The following is a 15,066-nucleotide window of genomic DNA, read 5'->3' as shown; positions in this document are numbered from 1 at the left end:
CTTGCATCGCTGCAGTTAGATCTAGAGGATCCCCCAAGGTCACACGTGGACTCTCAGCCTCTAGCTCACCACCTCGCCTTCTCTGTCGCTCTCCTGGCCCAGGCCCATCAGTATCAGGTCTGAGCTGTCCCAAACCGCACTTACCTCGGGTCTTCAAGCTCACACCGGCTCGTGATGCCACGGAGAGGGCTCCGAGATTGTCCCTGGTGGACCCCATCCGAGCCGATTGCGAGGGCATTACGGAGGTCATTATCGGCGCCATCGACTGTGAAATGTCCCGACCCACAGCCCTCATGCACTAGGCTCATGGATGCAGTCATAATATGTAGGCCTTGTCTCCCGAAGTTTGGAGCAATAGCCGCAAATAGTACTTTTTGGCACTTCATCGCGACACGTCCAGGTGCCGACAAAGCGGCTTCCCAGCTCACCACCTCGCCTTCTCTGTCGCTCTCCTGGCCCAGGCCCATCAGCAGCAAGTCTGAGCCGTCCCAAACCGCACTTATCTTGGGTGATGAAGCTCACTCTGGCTCATACCACGGCTCTGCAGCCTCACACACGCCCGTTTCAGCCACAGACACCGCCGGCACGCACTCCCACTTCACACACGCTCAAGCACAACCCCATCAAAGCACATCCCTGCTCAGAATGGGCAAGGGCTACCACCTGGTGACCCTGGTAGCCTCTGGCTCGCCACTGCACTCGGCTCCTCTGCAGCGGTCTCGGCTCTCGCCACGACAGCACGCCGACGGCAAGCTTTGACGCCCGTCTGGTGGACCTGCTGTGGCCACAGCCGCCCCTGACATGCATCTCGCACCATGACTCGACACCGGGCCCGCTCAGCTTGGTCGTGGCGGCGTGTGTGAAGGATGCGCGGCCGAGCCGCTGGCTGGCGCCGCTTGAGCGTCCGAGATGGCCGCAGCAGAGGCCACGCGTCGCGCCGCCGGCCAAGCCCAGCCTCTCCGCGGTCCAGTCGGTCAAGCTGGCGGGGCCGGCGAAGATTTCGGGGACGTGACCACAACTCGGGCAGCGACAGCGCGCTTGAGCTTAGCTTGTCCGACACCCCTCAAAATCGGGGTCTTTTCAATAGGGCCCACCTTGGCCTTTAAGCGAGACCTCGAGAGAACGACGCACGTCGAAAACAAAAAGCATTAATCTGACCTTTTATCGGCTCTCGGCTGCAGCCCGCCAAAGAGCTGCTGCACGTACTCCTGGCCGGGGATTCTCCTGGAGCGCAAGAAACGATGCTATGAGCATGACTGACTCGGCTGCGGCTGAGGGCGCAACCCGCACCTCGACGTATCCTCCCGAGCGTGTGACCCTCGGTTGCTGAAGGAGGCGACCAGAACAACCCGCTCACCGGCCTAAGAGCGAACGCGGATGGGCTCCGGCGGCGCGGTGGAGGCGCGCGCCGCGTGGCTGGGCGGCGGTGTGGCTCGCCACGACTTGCTCGCCCGCGTGGAGCACCTGGCCGCCAAAGACGAGCGCGGTGCCCTCGGGCGGCGCCAGGACAAAGGAAGGACCGGCTTGGGTGGCGAGAGCCGCGGAGAGCGCCCCCCACCAACCGCCGGAGGCGGGCGGTTCCACCGCGTCCTTCGACCAGAAGCCGGTCCCGCCGCCACCGTACTCTGCCCTCTCGGAGAGCACTACCACACCCCCAGGCTCCCTCGGCGACGACATCAAGGCCACCCTCCGGGCCTCAGTGGCCGCAGGGCTGCGCGCGGCCAACGCCACAGATGAAGGTGGCGCTCCGGTTCGGAACGCCGACCTACGACTCGTCACCATCGACATTGGCGTACCGGCCTGGATGAAGGCAACGCTCACGCCGGCGCAGCTCGAGTCCTACTCGTACACGTGCGCGCCCTTTCCGCCCTTCTCGCTCGCCTACATGCAGATGAACCGCTGGTTCGCGCGCCGCGAGGATGAGGAGCCTGAGCCAGGGAGGGTTGGGAAGGGGGGGCGAGGCCGGAGGAGTATGACGGCCTCTTCGACGGCCCATACGTGGCCTTTTTTTGCCGTTACTCGAGGAATTCTTTTCTTTTTGCGGTGTGCCTGTGATAGTACTAGCACGCGCCAGTTCGCACCTGTGTCGAGCCTCTTTCTGCTCGTAAATTCTTTTTGCCTGTGTTAGTGCCAGTGCGCGCCAGTCCCGTGCCCAGTGTTGGGAAAAATTCTTTTTGCGGCGCTCGACTCACACGCACAGAAGGGCGCCGCTCTCACCGCCGTGCGTCGCCTCGCTGAGTCCTCGCTGAGTCGCAGACGACACAACATGCACCGCGCCGCCGCCGCCGCCCGCCCCGCCGCCGCCACCGCCCTGCGCTCGTGCAGGCGCGTCGCAGCAGGAGCGGAGGCGCTCTCAGCCTCGGCCCGGCGCTCTTCGACCGCCGCTCTCTCGACAAGACCGTACGACGCGGTCGTGGTTGGCGCCGGCATCGTGGGCGTGACGACGGCGCACGCGCTCTGTGCGGCCGGCCTCCGCGTCTGCGTGATCGACCGCCACTCGCACGTGGCCGCCGAGACGTCATGGGTCTCCTCGGGCCAGCTGGAGCCGGTGCGGGTGGACCACATGCGGGCGTACTCCGACCCGGCAGCACTCGGCGTGCGCGGCCTCTTCCGCATCGCCACCGGCTTCCCGCGCTGGACGATCAACTACCTGCTCTACGCGCTCCGCTGCCGCCTCGTCGACGGCGCAGCCGACCAGATGACAGAGGACATCAGGGCGATGGGGCGCGCGTCGATCGCGGCGGCACACGAGTTCGAGAGGGCGATGCCGGGCCGCTCAGGCTTCCGCTTCGGCCGCTCGACCATCACGAGCGAGTGCTCCTTCCCGCTCGACCCCACCGACCCCGCGATGCTCGCGCGCACGCGGAGCGGCTCCGCCGAGCCCGCCGTCACCTTCCGGGCACACGAGGTTGCGACCGGATCCCCGTCCGACCTGTGCGAGGCGCTCGAGGCGGACCACCGCGCCGAGGTACGCACATGTCCTGGACGTGGCATGGGCATGCCCTTGTAGGCGCTCGAGGCGGACTGCCGCGCCCGAGGCGCCGACTTCCGGTACGGCTGCGAGTACTTGGGGCCGGCTGGGCCGGCGGCCGAGCCGGGCGGCGGCGGCGGCGGCGGCGGCGGCGGCGGCGGCGGCGGCGGCGGCGGTTCGGTGCTGACCAGCCAGGGCGAGATCGAGGCGGAGGCGGCCGTCTTTTGCACCGGCATCGCCTCGGACCGCTTCTTCCCCTGCCTGCCAATGTGGGGTGCAATCTCCCCCGCAAACTCGCTGCAGTCTCCCCCGCAGTCTGAAACTTTGCCCTGCAACCTCGCCTGCAAGGCCTGATCCGAGAGTACTGCTTCGACAAGAGTGGCTCGCGCGGTCTCTTCGGCTCGGAGGACATCCTCGTCAGCACGCTGCCGGCGCCCAAGCCGGGCCAGCAGAGCTACGTCGTCGTGCTTGAGCACAGGGCGAGGCGGGTGCTGCGGCTGGGCGGCGGCGCGGAGGTATCGGCGACGCCGCCGCCGCTGGAGGCGTTCAGCGCCATCCTCGACCGAGTGGGCGGGCTCGGCCAGCCGCTGCGCGACTGGATCGGCTGCAGGGCGGTGTCGCCGGACGGCTGTCCGGTGGTTGGGCGGCTGCCTGGCTCGAGCCACAGCTATATCAACTCCGGCCAGTCCTTCTGGGGCTACACCCTCTCCTTCGCCAGCGCGCGCTTGCTCGCGGACCACATCGCATATGGAGCGCCCATCCCCCGCACCTTTGACCCCTCCCGCTTTGTGCTGGCGAGGAGCGGAGCGGGCTCTGGAGCGAGCGAGCGCTCAACTTAGCCCCCGCACGGAGCCGGGCTCAGACTTAGACGCTGTATGGTCGGGGGCCATGAACTTAGACGACACAAGGCCAATACTCCGGGTAAAACCCGGGTATACCTGCTGAAAAAACAGAAAAGCCCGCCACGCGCCAGAGGTTTTTTTTACGGCTCTACCCGAAATCGAAAAATACGTGACCACGCCTGCCGTAGGGGGGGAATGGTGATCGTTTTGAATGAACGCCTCGCGCAAAACCACCGCTACCATGCCACAGAAGACCCTTGTGGGCTATCCAGAACACCTAAGATCATGCTATAGAACACCAAGATCATGCGCTCTAAAGTGGGCCCGAGATACGGCCAGCTAAACCCCTCGCCCTCGCCCTCCTCACCAGAGTAGCCGAGAGATGGCCGAGACCAGAGATGGCGGCGGCGGAGGGCGATCGGCTGCCACGCTTGCTCGCGCCGGGGCATCTCGGGGCATCTCGGATGCCCGCCGATGCCCAGCCGCCTCAGCCGCGACGACAGCCGCCCCGCAAGGAGCGGCCGCAGCGCCGCCAGCCCCGCGTCGCCCACCTCGTTAAACTCGAGGGCGAGGTCCGTCAGCTCCGGCATCGCGCCCGCCTCAAGCGCCGCGACGAGGGGCGGCGCCGCCGCATCGGTCAGCCGGTTGTAGGGGAGGAAAAGGCCGTCCGCCGCCGTCGCCGCACCCGCGTCGCGCGCAAACTCGAGCGCCGCCACGAGCTGCACCACCTCGTCGTCCCCCCAAACGCAACTGTCGAAGCCCAGCATCCCGCCCGCGCCCAGGAGCCGCAAGAAGCCCCCGCGGTACTGCGGGATGCAGATGTGCATGCTACATGCACATGCACATGCCACATGCACATGCACATGCTCAAGCACAAGACCATGCTGTCCAGGTCAATGCTGAGCCGCACCCCTGTCCATGTGCATGTGCTCGTGCACGTACTTGTTCGGCACTGCTGATTCGCGCTCTGCAAGTCTAAACGGCATCTAACTCCACGTCTCTGCTGCGGGCTGAAGAAGGACGCAGCTTCAGGGTGTTAGGCAGTGCTGCCGCGTTGGACATGACCCATGCGATTGCTGCAAGGAGCTGCAGAATGTCGCCAGCCTCAAAGCCCCCGTACACAAAGACGCTAGAGATCCAGAAAAGGGAGGCGAGCGTTTGGAAGAACCACACCACGACCTCATACGTTGTGGTTCTTTCAAACGCAAAGGTTTGGGAAACGGCCGCATCGGCTCGTGCGGAGAACCTCGAGAGATAAAGAAATCGGCTCGTGCGCTGCTCGGGAGGCGCACGGAACCTCATCTCAGGAGCCAGGAACGACTCCGACGCTCTGCCAGCAAGTCGCATGGCGGCGGGCCGGCGCGCACGACCGATTTCTTTATCTCTCGAGGTTCTCGAGGATATCCTTTGGCCGCCGTTGGGTAGCGAGGATTGGTGTAACCCGAGCCACGCAGGCGTGTTTTCTGACGGCCGACCGTCAGTGCACGGAGTTGCCCCTTCTCCGACTGCCGGACTGCCCCGGCTACTCGAGTAGTTCCCGAGGTCGTCGGGAGTGACCCCTGCGTCCGCCGTCCCCCGAGACCTAGCGCGGGTGGGTTGGAGGGGGGCTCGCTGCAGGGAAGGGCTGTGTCTGAGCCCTGGTGTCGAGGTGTCGAGGCCCGGTGTGGAGGGTGTCGAGCTGCTGTCGAGGGGTAGAGGTGTCGAGGCCTGTCGAGGCCTAGGGAAGGTGCGGAAGAGGGGGTCCAGATGGGGATGCCGCCAGGAATGCCAGGTGAGCCACTCTCTGCGCGCACCCCCTTGCGTCTGTGTGCACGCTCTGCACCCCCCCCCTTCTCGCCGTGCTAGCGTGCTGATGCGTGTGCCCCTGCCCGCGCAGCGAACATGCCGATGGTGGGGCAAAAGCGCGATCAGCGAAACGACGGCGGGCTGTACGCCACCTCCGCTGCCGAGCTCGACAGCTCGCTCCACTCCTGCCAAAAGCACAAGGAGCAGATCGAGCAGGCGCGCGCTCCAGAGCGCCCCTCAGCGCCCCAAGGCCAAGCGTTCGCCCAGCGCCCTCCCCCCATCCGGCAGCACTGCCCGCGTGATTGCCAGCACGGGTCGCTCCCTCGACAGATGCTCGCAAATGATCCTGACAACCAGCAGCTGCTCGAGCTGCGCGAGAAGCTCAACAGCGCCGTCAGTCAGCTCACCAGCACGAAGGACATGGTGGTGAACCATGCGTCGCAGCAGCCGCCCTCCAAGTCGGCGTCGATGGCGCCGTCGCCGCAAAGCGTGATCGAGATCGCTTTGGCGGAGGCGCGAGCGACGCGGTGCACGACGAGGGGGCGGGCCTCGTCTCGGTGGGCGGCGGCGGGCCGCCTGGCATGTCTCGGCTCGGCGCCGAGGCACAGAGCCGCTGCGAGGCAGCGACGGCAAGGCGCGGCGGCGGAGGCACCATCGCCGGGCAGTCTCGGGGTGGCGTGGAGGGCCACTCGAGCTCTGCCGGCGGTGCGGTCGCCACGCACGGGCACGCGACGCGAGGAGGCGTCGCCGAGGGCGTCGACGAGGCGCTCGACGAGGCGCGGCCACGGGCCGGGTCCTCTCGGAGCCGCGGAGGCGCCGCTGCAGGCGGCGGCGGCGAGAGCGAGGTCAGCAGGCAGAGCGGCTGTGGCGGTGAGGGCCATGCGGGCTCTGCTGCCGGCTCGCTCGCCTCTCTCGAGGACGCGACGGCCGGGACAGCCGTCGCTGCAGCCGGCGGCACCGCGCCGCCTGACGAGCCGCGTCCGTGGACAGCGGCGAGCACCCGCTGCTGGGCGAGGGCAGCGACTCAAGTCGGCGTCGATGGCGCCGTCGCCGCAAAGCGTGATCGAGATCGCTTTGGCGGAGGCGCGAGCGACGCGGTGCACGACGAGGGGACGGGCCTCGTCTTGGTGGGCGGCGGCGGGCCGCCTGGCATGTCTCGGCTCGGCGCCGAGGCACAGAGCCGCTGCGAGGCAGCGGCGGCAGCGCGCGGCGGCGGAGGCACCATCGCCGGGCAGTCTCGGGGTGGCGTGGAGGGCCGCTCAAGCTCTGCCGGCGGTGCGGTCGCCGCTCACGGGCACGCGACGCGAGGAGGCGTCGCCGAGGGCGTCGCCGAGGCGCTCGACGAGGCGCGGCCACGGGCCATGTCCTCTCGGAGCCGCGGAGGCGCCGCTGCAGGCGGCGGCGGCGAGAGCGAGGTCAGCAAGCAGAGCGGCTGTGGCGGTGAGGGCCATGCGGGCTCTGCTGCCGGCTCGCTCGCCTCTCTCGAGGATGCGACGGCCGGGACAGCCGTCGCTGCAGCCGGCGGCACCGCGCCGCCTGACAAGCCGCGTCCGTGGACAGCGGCGAGCACCCGCTGCTGGGCGAGGGCAGCGGCTCAAGTTGGCGTCGATGGCGCCGTCGCCGCAAAGCGTGATCGAGATCGCTTTGGCGGAGGCGCGAGCGACGCGGTGCACGACGAGAGGGCGGGCCTCGTCTCGGTGGGCGGCGGCGGGCCGCCTGGCATGTCTCGGCTCGGCGCCGAGGCACAGAGCCGCTGCGAGGCAGCGGCGGCAACGCGCGGCGGCGGAGGCACCATCGCCGGGCAGTCTCGGGGTGGCGTGGAGGGCCACTCGAGCTCTGCCGGCGGTGCGGTCGCCACGCACGGGCACGCGACGCGAGGAGGCGTCGCCGAGGGCGTCGACGAGGCGCTCGACGAGGCGCGGCCACGGGCCGGGTCCTCTAGGAGCCGCGGAGGCGCCGCTGCAGGCGGCGGCGGCGAGAGCGAAGTCAGCAGGCAGAGCGGCTGTGGCGGTGAGGGCCATGCGGGCTCGGCTGCCGGCTCGCTCGCCTCTCTCGAGGACGCGACGGCCGGGACAGCCATCGCTGCAGCCGGCGGCACCGCGCCGCCTGACGAGCCGCGTCCGTGGACAGCGGCGAGCACCCGCTGCTGGGCGAGAGCAGCGGCTCAAGTCGGCGTCGATGGCGCCGTCGCCGCAAAGCGTGATCGAGATCGCTTTGGCGGAGGCGCGAGCGACGCGGTGCACGACGAGGGGACGGGCCTCGTCTCGGTGGGCGGCGGCGGGCCGCCTGGCATGTCTCGGCTCGGCGCCGAGGCACAGAGCCGCTGCGAGGCAGCGGCGGCAACGCGCGGCGGCGGAGGCACCATCGCCGGGCAGTCTCGGGGTGGCGTGGAGGGCCACTCGAGCTCTGCCGGCGGTGCGGCCGCCACGCACGGGCACGCGACGCGAGGAGGCGTCGCCGAGGGCGTCGACGAGGCGCTAGGCGAGGCGCGGCCGCGGGCCGGGTCCTCTCGGAGCCGCGGAGGCGCCGCTGCAGGCGGCGGCGGCGAGAGCGAGGTCAGCAGGCAGAGCGGCTGTGGCGGTGAGGGCCATGCGGGCTCTGCTGCCGGCTCGCTCGCCTCTCTCGAGGACGCGACGGCCGGGACAGCCGTCGCTGCAGCCGGCGGCACCGCGCCGCCTGACGAGCCGCGTCCGTGGACAGCGGCGAGCACCCGCTGCTGGGCGAGAGCAGCGGCGCAAGTTGGCGTCGATGGCGCCGTCGCCGCAAAGCGTGATCGAGATCGCTTTGGCGGAGGCGCGAGCGACGCGGTGCACGACGAGGGGGCGGGCCTCGTCTCGGTGGGCTGCGGCGGGCCGCCTGGCATGTCTCGGCTCGGCGCCGAGGCACAGAGCCGCTGCGAGGCAGCGGCGGCAACGCGCGGCGACGAAAGCACCATCGCCGGGCAGTCTCGGGGTGGCGTGGAGGGCCACTCGAGCTCTGCCGGCGGTGCGGTCGCCACGCACGGGCACGCGACGCGAGGAGGCGTCGCCGAGGGCGTCGCCGAGGCGCTAGGCGAGGCGCGGCCGCGGGCCGGGTCCTCTCGGAGCCGCGGAGGCGCCGCTGCAGGCGGCGGCGGCGAGAGCGAAGTCAGCAGGCAGAGCGGCTGTGGCGGTGAGGGCCATACGGGCTCTGCTGCCAGCTCGCTCGCCTCTCTCGAGGACGCGACGGCCGGGACAGCCGTCGCTGCAGCCGGCGGCACCGCGCCGCCTGACGAGCCGCGTCCGTGGACAGCGGCGAGCACCCGCTGCTGGGCGAGAGCAGCGGCTCAAGTTGGCGTCGATGGCGCCGTCGCCGCAAAGCGTGATCGAGATCGCTTTGGCGGAGGCACGAGCGACGCGGTGCACGACGAGGGGGCGGGCCTCGTCTCGGTGGGCGGCGGCGGGCCGCCTGGCATGTCTCGGCTCGGCGCCGAGGCACAGAGCCGCTGCGAGGCAGCGGCGGCAACGCGCGGCGGCGGAGGCACCATCGCCGGGCAGTCTCGGGGTGGCGTGGAGGGCCACTCGAGCTCTGCCGGCGGTGCGGTCGCCACGCACGGGCACGCGACGCGAGGAGGCGTCGCCGAGGGCGTCGAGGAGGCGCTCGACGGGGCACGGCAGCGGGCCGGGTCCTCTCGGAGCCGCGGAGGCGCCGCTGCAGGCGGCGGCGGCGAGAGCGAGGTCAGCAAGCAGAGCGGCTGTGGCGGTGAGGGCCATGCGGGCTCTGCTGCCGGCTCGCTCGCCTCTCTCGAGGACGCGACGGCCGGGACAGCCGTCGCTGCAGCCGGCGGCACCGCGCCGCCTGACAAGCCGCGTCCGTGGACAGCGGCGAGCACCCGCTGCTGGGCGAGAGCAGCGGCGCAAGTTGGCGTCGATGGCGCCGTCGCCGCAAAGCGTGATCGAGATCGCTTTGGCGGAGGCGCGAGCGACGCGGTGCACGACGAGAGGGCGGGCCTCGTCTCGGTGGGCGGCGGCGGGCCGCCTGGCATGTCTCGGCTCGGCGCCGAGGCACAGAGCCGCTGCGAGGCAGCGGCGGCAACGCGCGGCGGCGGAGGCACCATCGCCGGGCAGTCTCGGGGTGGCGTGGAGGGCCACTCGAGCTCTGCCGGCGGTGCGGTCGCCACGCACGGGCACGCGACGCGAGGAGGCGTCGCCGAGGGCGTCGAGGAGGCGCTCGACGAGGCGCGGCCGCGGGCCGTGTCCTCTCGGAGCCGCGGAGGCGCCGCTGCAGGCGGCGGCGGCGAGAGCGAAGTCAGCAGGCAGAGCGGCTGTGGCGGTGAGGGCCATGCGGGCTCTGCTGCCGGCTCGCTCGCCTCTCTCGAGGACGCGACGGCCGGGACAGCCGTCGCTGCAGCCGGCGGCACCGCGCCGCCTGACGAGCCGCGTCCGTGGACAGCGGCGAGCACCCGCTGCTGGGCGAGAGCAGCGGCGCAAGTCGGCGTCGATGGCGGCGTCGCCGCAAAGCGTGATCGAGATCGCTTTGGCGGAGGCACGAGCGACGCGGTGCACGACGAGGGGGCGGGCCTCGTCTCGGTGGGCGGCGGCGGGCCGCCTGGCATGTCTCGGCTCGGCGCCGAGGCACAGAGCCGCTGCGAGGCAGCGGCGGCAACGCGCGGCGACGAAAGCACCATCGCCGGGCAGTCTCGGGGTGGCGTGGAGGGCCACTCGAGCTCTGCCGGCGGGGCGGCCGCCACGCACAGGCACGCGACGCGAGGAGGCGTCGCCGAGGGCGTCGACGAGGCGCTCGACGAGGCGCGGCCGCGGGCCGGGTCCTCTCGGAGCCGCGGAGGCGCCGCTGCAGGCGGCGGCGGCGAGAGCGAGGTCAGCAGGCAGAGCGGCTGTGGCGGTGAGGGCCATGCGGGCTCTGCTGCCGGCTCGCTCGCCTCTCTCGAGGACGCGACGGCCGGGACAGCCGTCGCTGCAGCCAGCGGCACCGCGCCGCCTGACAAGCCGCGCCTGTGGACAGCGGCGAGCACCCGCTGCTGGGCGAGAGCAGCGGCGCAAGTTGGCGTCGATGGCGCCGTCGCCGCAAAGCGTGATCGAGATCGCTTTGGCGGAGGCGCGAGCGACGCGGTGCACGACGAGAGGGCGGGCCTCGTCTTGGTGGGCGGCGGCGGGCCGCCTGGCATGTCTCGGCTCGGCGCCGAGGCACAGAGCCGCTGCGAGGCAGCGGCGGCAACGCGCGGCGGCGGAGGCACCATCGACGGGCAGTCTCGGGGTGGCGTGGAGGGCCACGCGAGCTCTGCCGGCGGTGCGGTCGCCACGCACGGGCACGCGACGCGAGGAGGCGTCGCCGAGGGCGTCGACGAGGCGCTAGGCGAGGCGCGGCCGCGGGCCGTGTCCTCTCGGAGCCGCGGAGGCGCCGCTGCAGGCGGCGGCGGCGAGAGCGAGGTCAGCAGGCAGAGCGGCTGTGGCGGTGAGGGCCATGCGGGCTCTGCTGCCGGCTCGCTCGCCTCTCTCGAGGACGCGACGGCCGGGACAGCCGTCGCTGCAGCCGGCGGCACCGCGCCGCCTGACAAGCCGCGTCCGTGGACAGCGGCGAGCACCCGCTGCTGGGCGAGAGCAGCGGCTCAAGTCGGCGTCGATGGCGCCGTCGCCGCAAAGCGTGATCGAGATCGCTTTGGCGGAGGCGCGAGCGACGCGGTGCACGACGAGAGGGCGGGCCTCGTCTCGGTGGGCGGCGGCGGGCCGCCTGGCATGTCTCGGCTCGGCGCCGAGGCACAGAGCCGCTGCGAGGCAGCGGCGGCAACGCGCGGCGGCGGAGGCACCAGCGCCGGGCAGTCTCGGGGTGGCGTGGAGGGCCACTCGAGCTCTGCCGGCGGTGCGGCCGCCACGCACGGGCACGCGACGCGAGGAGGCGTCGCCGAGGGCGTCGACGAGGCGCTAGGCGAGGCGCGGCCGCGGACCGTGTCCTCTCGATGCCGCGGAGGCGCCGCTGCAGGCGGCGGCGGCGAGAGCGAGGTCAGCAGGCAGAGCGGCTGTGGCGGTGAGGGCCATGCGAGCTCTGCTGCCGGCTCGCTCGCTTCTCTCGAGGACGCGACGGCCGGGACAGCCGTCGCTGCAGCCGGCGGCACCGCGCCGCCGGACGAGCCGCGTCCGTGGACAGCGGCGAGCACCCGCTGCTGGGCGAGAGCAGCGGCGCAAGTCGGCGTCGATGGCGCCGTCGCCGCAAAGCGTGCTCGAGATCGCTTTGACGGAGGCGCGAGCGACGCGGTGCACGACGAGGGGAGGGGCCTCGTCTCAGTGGGCGGTGGCGGGCCGCCTGGCATGTCTCGGCTCGGCGCCGAGGCACAGAGCCGCTGCGAGGCAGCGGCGGCAACGCGCGGCGGCGGAGGCACCATCGCCGGGCAGTCTCGGGGTGGCGTGGAGGGCCGCTCGAGCTCTGCCGGCGGTGCGGTCGCCACGCACGGGCACGCGACGCGAGGAGGCGTCGCCGAGGGCGTCGACGAGGCGCTCGACGAGGCGCGGCCGCGGACCGGGTCCTCTCGGAGCCGCGGAGGCGCCGCTGCAGGCGGCGGCGGCGAGAGCGAGGTCAGCAGGCAGAGCGGCTGTGGCGGTGAGGGCCATGCGGGCTCTGCTGCCGGCTCGCTCGCCTCTCTCGAGGACGCGACGGCCGGGACAGCCGTCGCTGCAGCCGGCGGCACCGCGCCGCCTGACGAGCCGCGTCCGTGGACAGCGGCGAGCACCCGCTGCTGGGCGAGAGCAGCGGCTCAAGTCGGCGTCGATGGCGCCGTCGCCGCAAAGCGTGATCGAGATCGCTTTGGCGGAGGCGCGAGCGACGCGGTGCACGACGAGGGGACGGGCCTCGTCTCGGTGGGCGGCGGCGGGCCGCCTGGCATGTCTCGGCTCGGCGCCGAGGCACAGAGCCGCTGCGAGGCAGCGGCGGCAAGGCGCGGCGACGAAAGCACCATCGCCGGGCAGTTTCGGGGTGGCGTGGAGGGCCACTCGAGCTCTGCCGGCGGTGCGGTCGCCACGCACGGGCACGCGACGCGAGGAGGCGTCGCCGAGGGCGTCGACGAGGCGCTCGACGAGGCGCGGCGCGGGCCGGGTCCTCTTGGAGCCGCGGAGGCGCCGCTGCAGGCGGCGGCGGCGAGAGCGAGGTCAGCAGGCAGAGCGGCTGTGGCGGTGAGGGCCATGCGGGCTCTGCTGCCGGCTCGCTCGCCTCTCTCGAGGACGCGACGGCCGGGACACTGCCAGCTGCAGCCGGCGGCACCGCGCCGCCTGACGAGCCGCGTCCGTGGACAGCGGCGAGCACCCGCTGCTGGGCGCGGTCAGCGGCATGGATGAGGCGACAGCCCTATCGTCGGGCAGTTCCTGGATGGGGGTCAACCGCACTGGAGCTTGGCCGGTGGCGCAGTCGCAGTGCAAGGACCTACGATGGTGATGGTCGCGGCCGTAGAACACTTCGCGCTTCTACTGAGCTATTGGAGGGGCACTCGACACAAGGGTGGGCCCTCGCCTCGAGGTGGAGGTCGCGGCCGATTCACGCGCGAGACGGTGGATCGACCTCGACAGGATTGGCGATGGGGTTGTGCTGTCTTCCTCCTCCTCCGCCGTGTGCCGGGGAGTCGATCAGGCAGTTCACTTTGGGGGCTACGGGTATCCCCCCTGGCTATACTTTGAGATTAGGCATCAAAAGTGGTTCACAGTGGAGGCGGTCGCCGTCCTACAGGGAGTCGGCCGGCGCGAAGCGACGACCGCCGAGCTTTAGGTCGCCGACATCCAGCCGGAGCTGCGAGTCCACACGGAGGCGTCTAGGGCGAATTCACTGGGACAGGATTTCGCAGAGACTACCTCATTTGCTGCTCGCCCCATGAAGGGGGGTTTGTGTGGGAAGCCAAGGGAGGTTAATGGCTTCCCACATTTGTGATGGGTCGAAATCGGCCCGCCGCATTGATGGTCGAATCGGTGTAACGAATCGAGAGAGAGAGACGCGAGGGCCCAAGAGGCCCGTGGGCTCGCCTGCAGAGCGTCTCTCTCTTGCCATTCTGCTTGTCTGTTTTGTGGCCTCTTCTCTCGTCTGTCGGTGTTTTGTCCCACCCTGAGCATTGTGCTCTTCCCGCCCTGGGTTGTGCTGTCTTCCTCCTCCTCCGCCGTGTGCCGGGGAGTCGATCAGGCAGTTCACTTTTGGGGCTACGGGTATCCCCCCTGGCTATACTTTGAGATTAGGCATCAAAAGTGGTTCACAGTGGAGGCGGTCGCCGTCCTACACTCTGCCGCACCATCCTGTCCCACGGCGGGGCAGGCCTGGTGCTCCTCCTCCCAGGCATCCAGCGCGTCGAAGCCCACCAGGGCCTTGAGCTCGCCAAAGTCGCATAGCACACCGGTCGAGGGGTGGCCTCCGCTCGCCATCGCCTCGAGCGCGCGCGTCATGGCCGAGACGGCGGCGCTGAGGACAGTCAGCCCGAAGAGGGAGAGGCGGCAGCCGAGGGCGGCGGCCTCTGTCTGCGAGATGAGGGTGACGCCCGGCCTCTCGACCTGTGCCAGCATCGTGTGCACCGTCGGGCCGAGCGAGACGCACAGCCGCCGCAGCTCGTCCGGCGCGAGGCCCTCTGCGTAGACGACGTCAGCGCCGAGCGCCGCGAACGCGCGGCACCTCCACAAGACCTCGTCCAGGTCCTCCTCTGCGCGACGGCAGTCTGTCCGCGCGACGAGGACGAGGTCGAGCCCTGAGCGGCGCCTCATCTCGTCTCTGGCGGCGATCGCGCACCGCACGCGGGCGACGGCCTCCTCGCGCGGCACGACCGCCACGCCGCCCGAGTACGCGCAGCGCTTCGGGTAGACCTGGTCCTCGATGGAGACGCCTGCGAACCCGGCCTTTGCGTAGCCCTCGATGGTGCGGCGCACGTTGCCGCTGCCGCCGAAGCCGGTGTCGCCATCGCCAATGACGAGAAGCCGCCGCGTGTCAATCGCCGCACAGATGTTCTGTCCGACGGAAAGCTGCTCGCCGTACGAGATGAGCCCGGCGTCGGGCAGGGCCAGGCCGCTCGCGGAGACGGCAAAGCCAGACATGAAGGCAACCCTGAAGCCGGCCCGCTCAATCAGCCGCGCAGAGAGCGCGTCGTGGCAGGCCGGCATGACCTCGCAGCGCGAGGCCTCGCGTGCGTCGTCGAGAAGAGTGCGCAGCCTGGCGGCCGGCGTCGGATGTGGGTGGCCCTGGTCCATGAGGATGGGCGTGTGTGTGTGTGTGTTAGATTGTGTTTCCCGTGCCCAGGGTTCGGACTTTTTGCGGGGTATGGTATGGTAGGGTCGGCGCCCTGGCGCCGCGACCATACCCCCCCACCCGCACAGGACGTCGCCTCTGGCCAGCAGGACCATACCCCCCCACCCCCCACCCCACCACACGAGCGCGTACAGTAACCGTCGTGTTAGGCCGTCCGGTCGTGCGGCACGTGTTCGCGCGATGCAGTCTGCGCGAGGTGACCCGCCGGCAATCGTGCTCACCCCTCAGAGC

The 15,066-nt window shown here is 70.8% G+C and overlaps 4 protein-coding genes across 4 annotated transcripts; 1 reads left to right on the top strand and 3 right to left on the bottom strand.

Moving 5' to 3' along the window:
- Positions 1-1,377: 1,377 nt before the first annotated feature.
- EMIHUDRAFT_121407 (hypothetical protein) lies at positions 1,378-3,810 on the top strand (the record flags this gene model as incomplete). Its single annotated transcript, XM_005758244.1, has 5 exons — positions 1,378-1,486; positions 1,659-1,902; positions 2,326-2,968; positions 3,011-3,245; positions 3,320-3,810. The coding sequence occupies 5 exons, from the start codon at positions 1,378-1,380 to the stop codon at positions 3,808-3,810; spliced, it is 1,722 nt and encodes a 573-aa protein (XP_005758301.1).
- A 143-nt stretch (positions 3,811-3,953) lies between these two features.
- EMIHUDRAFT_250117 (hypothetical protein) lies at positions 3,954-4,640 on the bottom strand (the record flags this gene model as incomplete). The annotated part of the gene is made up of 2 exons (XM_005758243.1): positions 3,954-3,992; positions 4,113-4,640. 2 exons carry the CDS (start codon positions 4,638-4,640, stop codon positions 3,954-3,956), a joined length of 567 nt encoding a protein of 188 aa, XP_005758300.1.
- A 148-nt stretch (positions 4,641-4,788) lies between these two features.
- EMIHUDRAFT_250116 (hypothetical protein) lies at positions 4,789-5,160 on the bottom strand (the record flags this gene model as incomplete). Its single annotated transcript, XM_005758242.1, has 1 exon — positions 4,789-5,160. The coding sequence occupies one exon, from the start codon at positions 5,158-5,160 to the stop codon at positions 4,789-4,791; it is 372 nt and encodes a 123-aa protein (XP_005758299.1).
- An 8,726-nt stretch (positions 5,161-13,886) lies between these two features.
- On the bottom strand, positions 13,887-14,762 carry EMIHUDRAFT_47077 (putative carboxyvinyl-carboxyphosphonate phosphorylmutase; the record flags this gene model as incomplete). The annotated part of the gene is made up of 1 exon (XM_005758241.1): positions 13,887-14,762. A coding segment is annotated over one exon (876 nt), but the record flags the coding sequence as incomplete, so codon positions are not given.
- Between the last annotated feature and the right edge of the window lie 304 nt (positions 14,763-15,066).

The sequence above is a fragment of the Emiliania huxleyi genome (genome assembly GCF_000372725.1).
Source record: "Emiliania huxleyi CCMP1516 unplaced genomic scaffold EMIHUscaffold_874, whole genome shotgun sequence".
Lineage (NCBI taxonomy): Eukaryota > Haptophyta > Isochrysidales > Noelaerhabdaceae > Emiliania > Emiliania huxleyi.
Note: the sequence above shows the minus strand (reverse complement) of the source record. Positions and strands in the feature narration are given on the sequence as shown.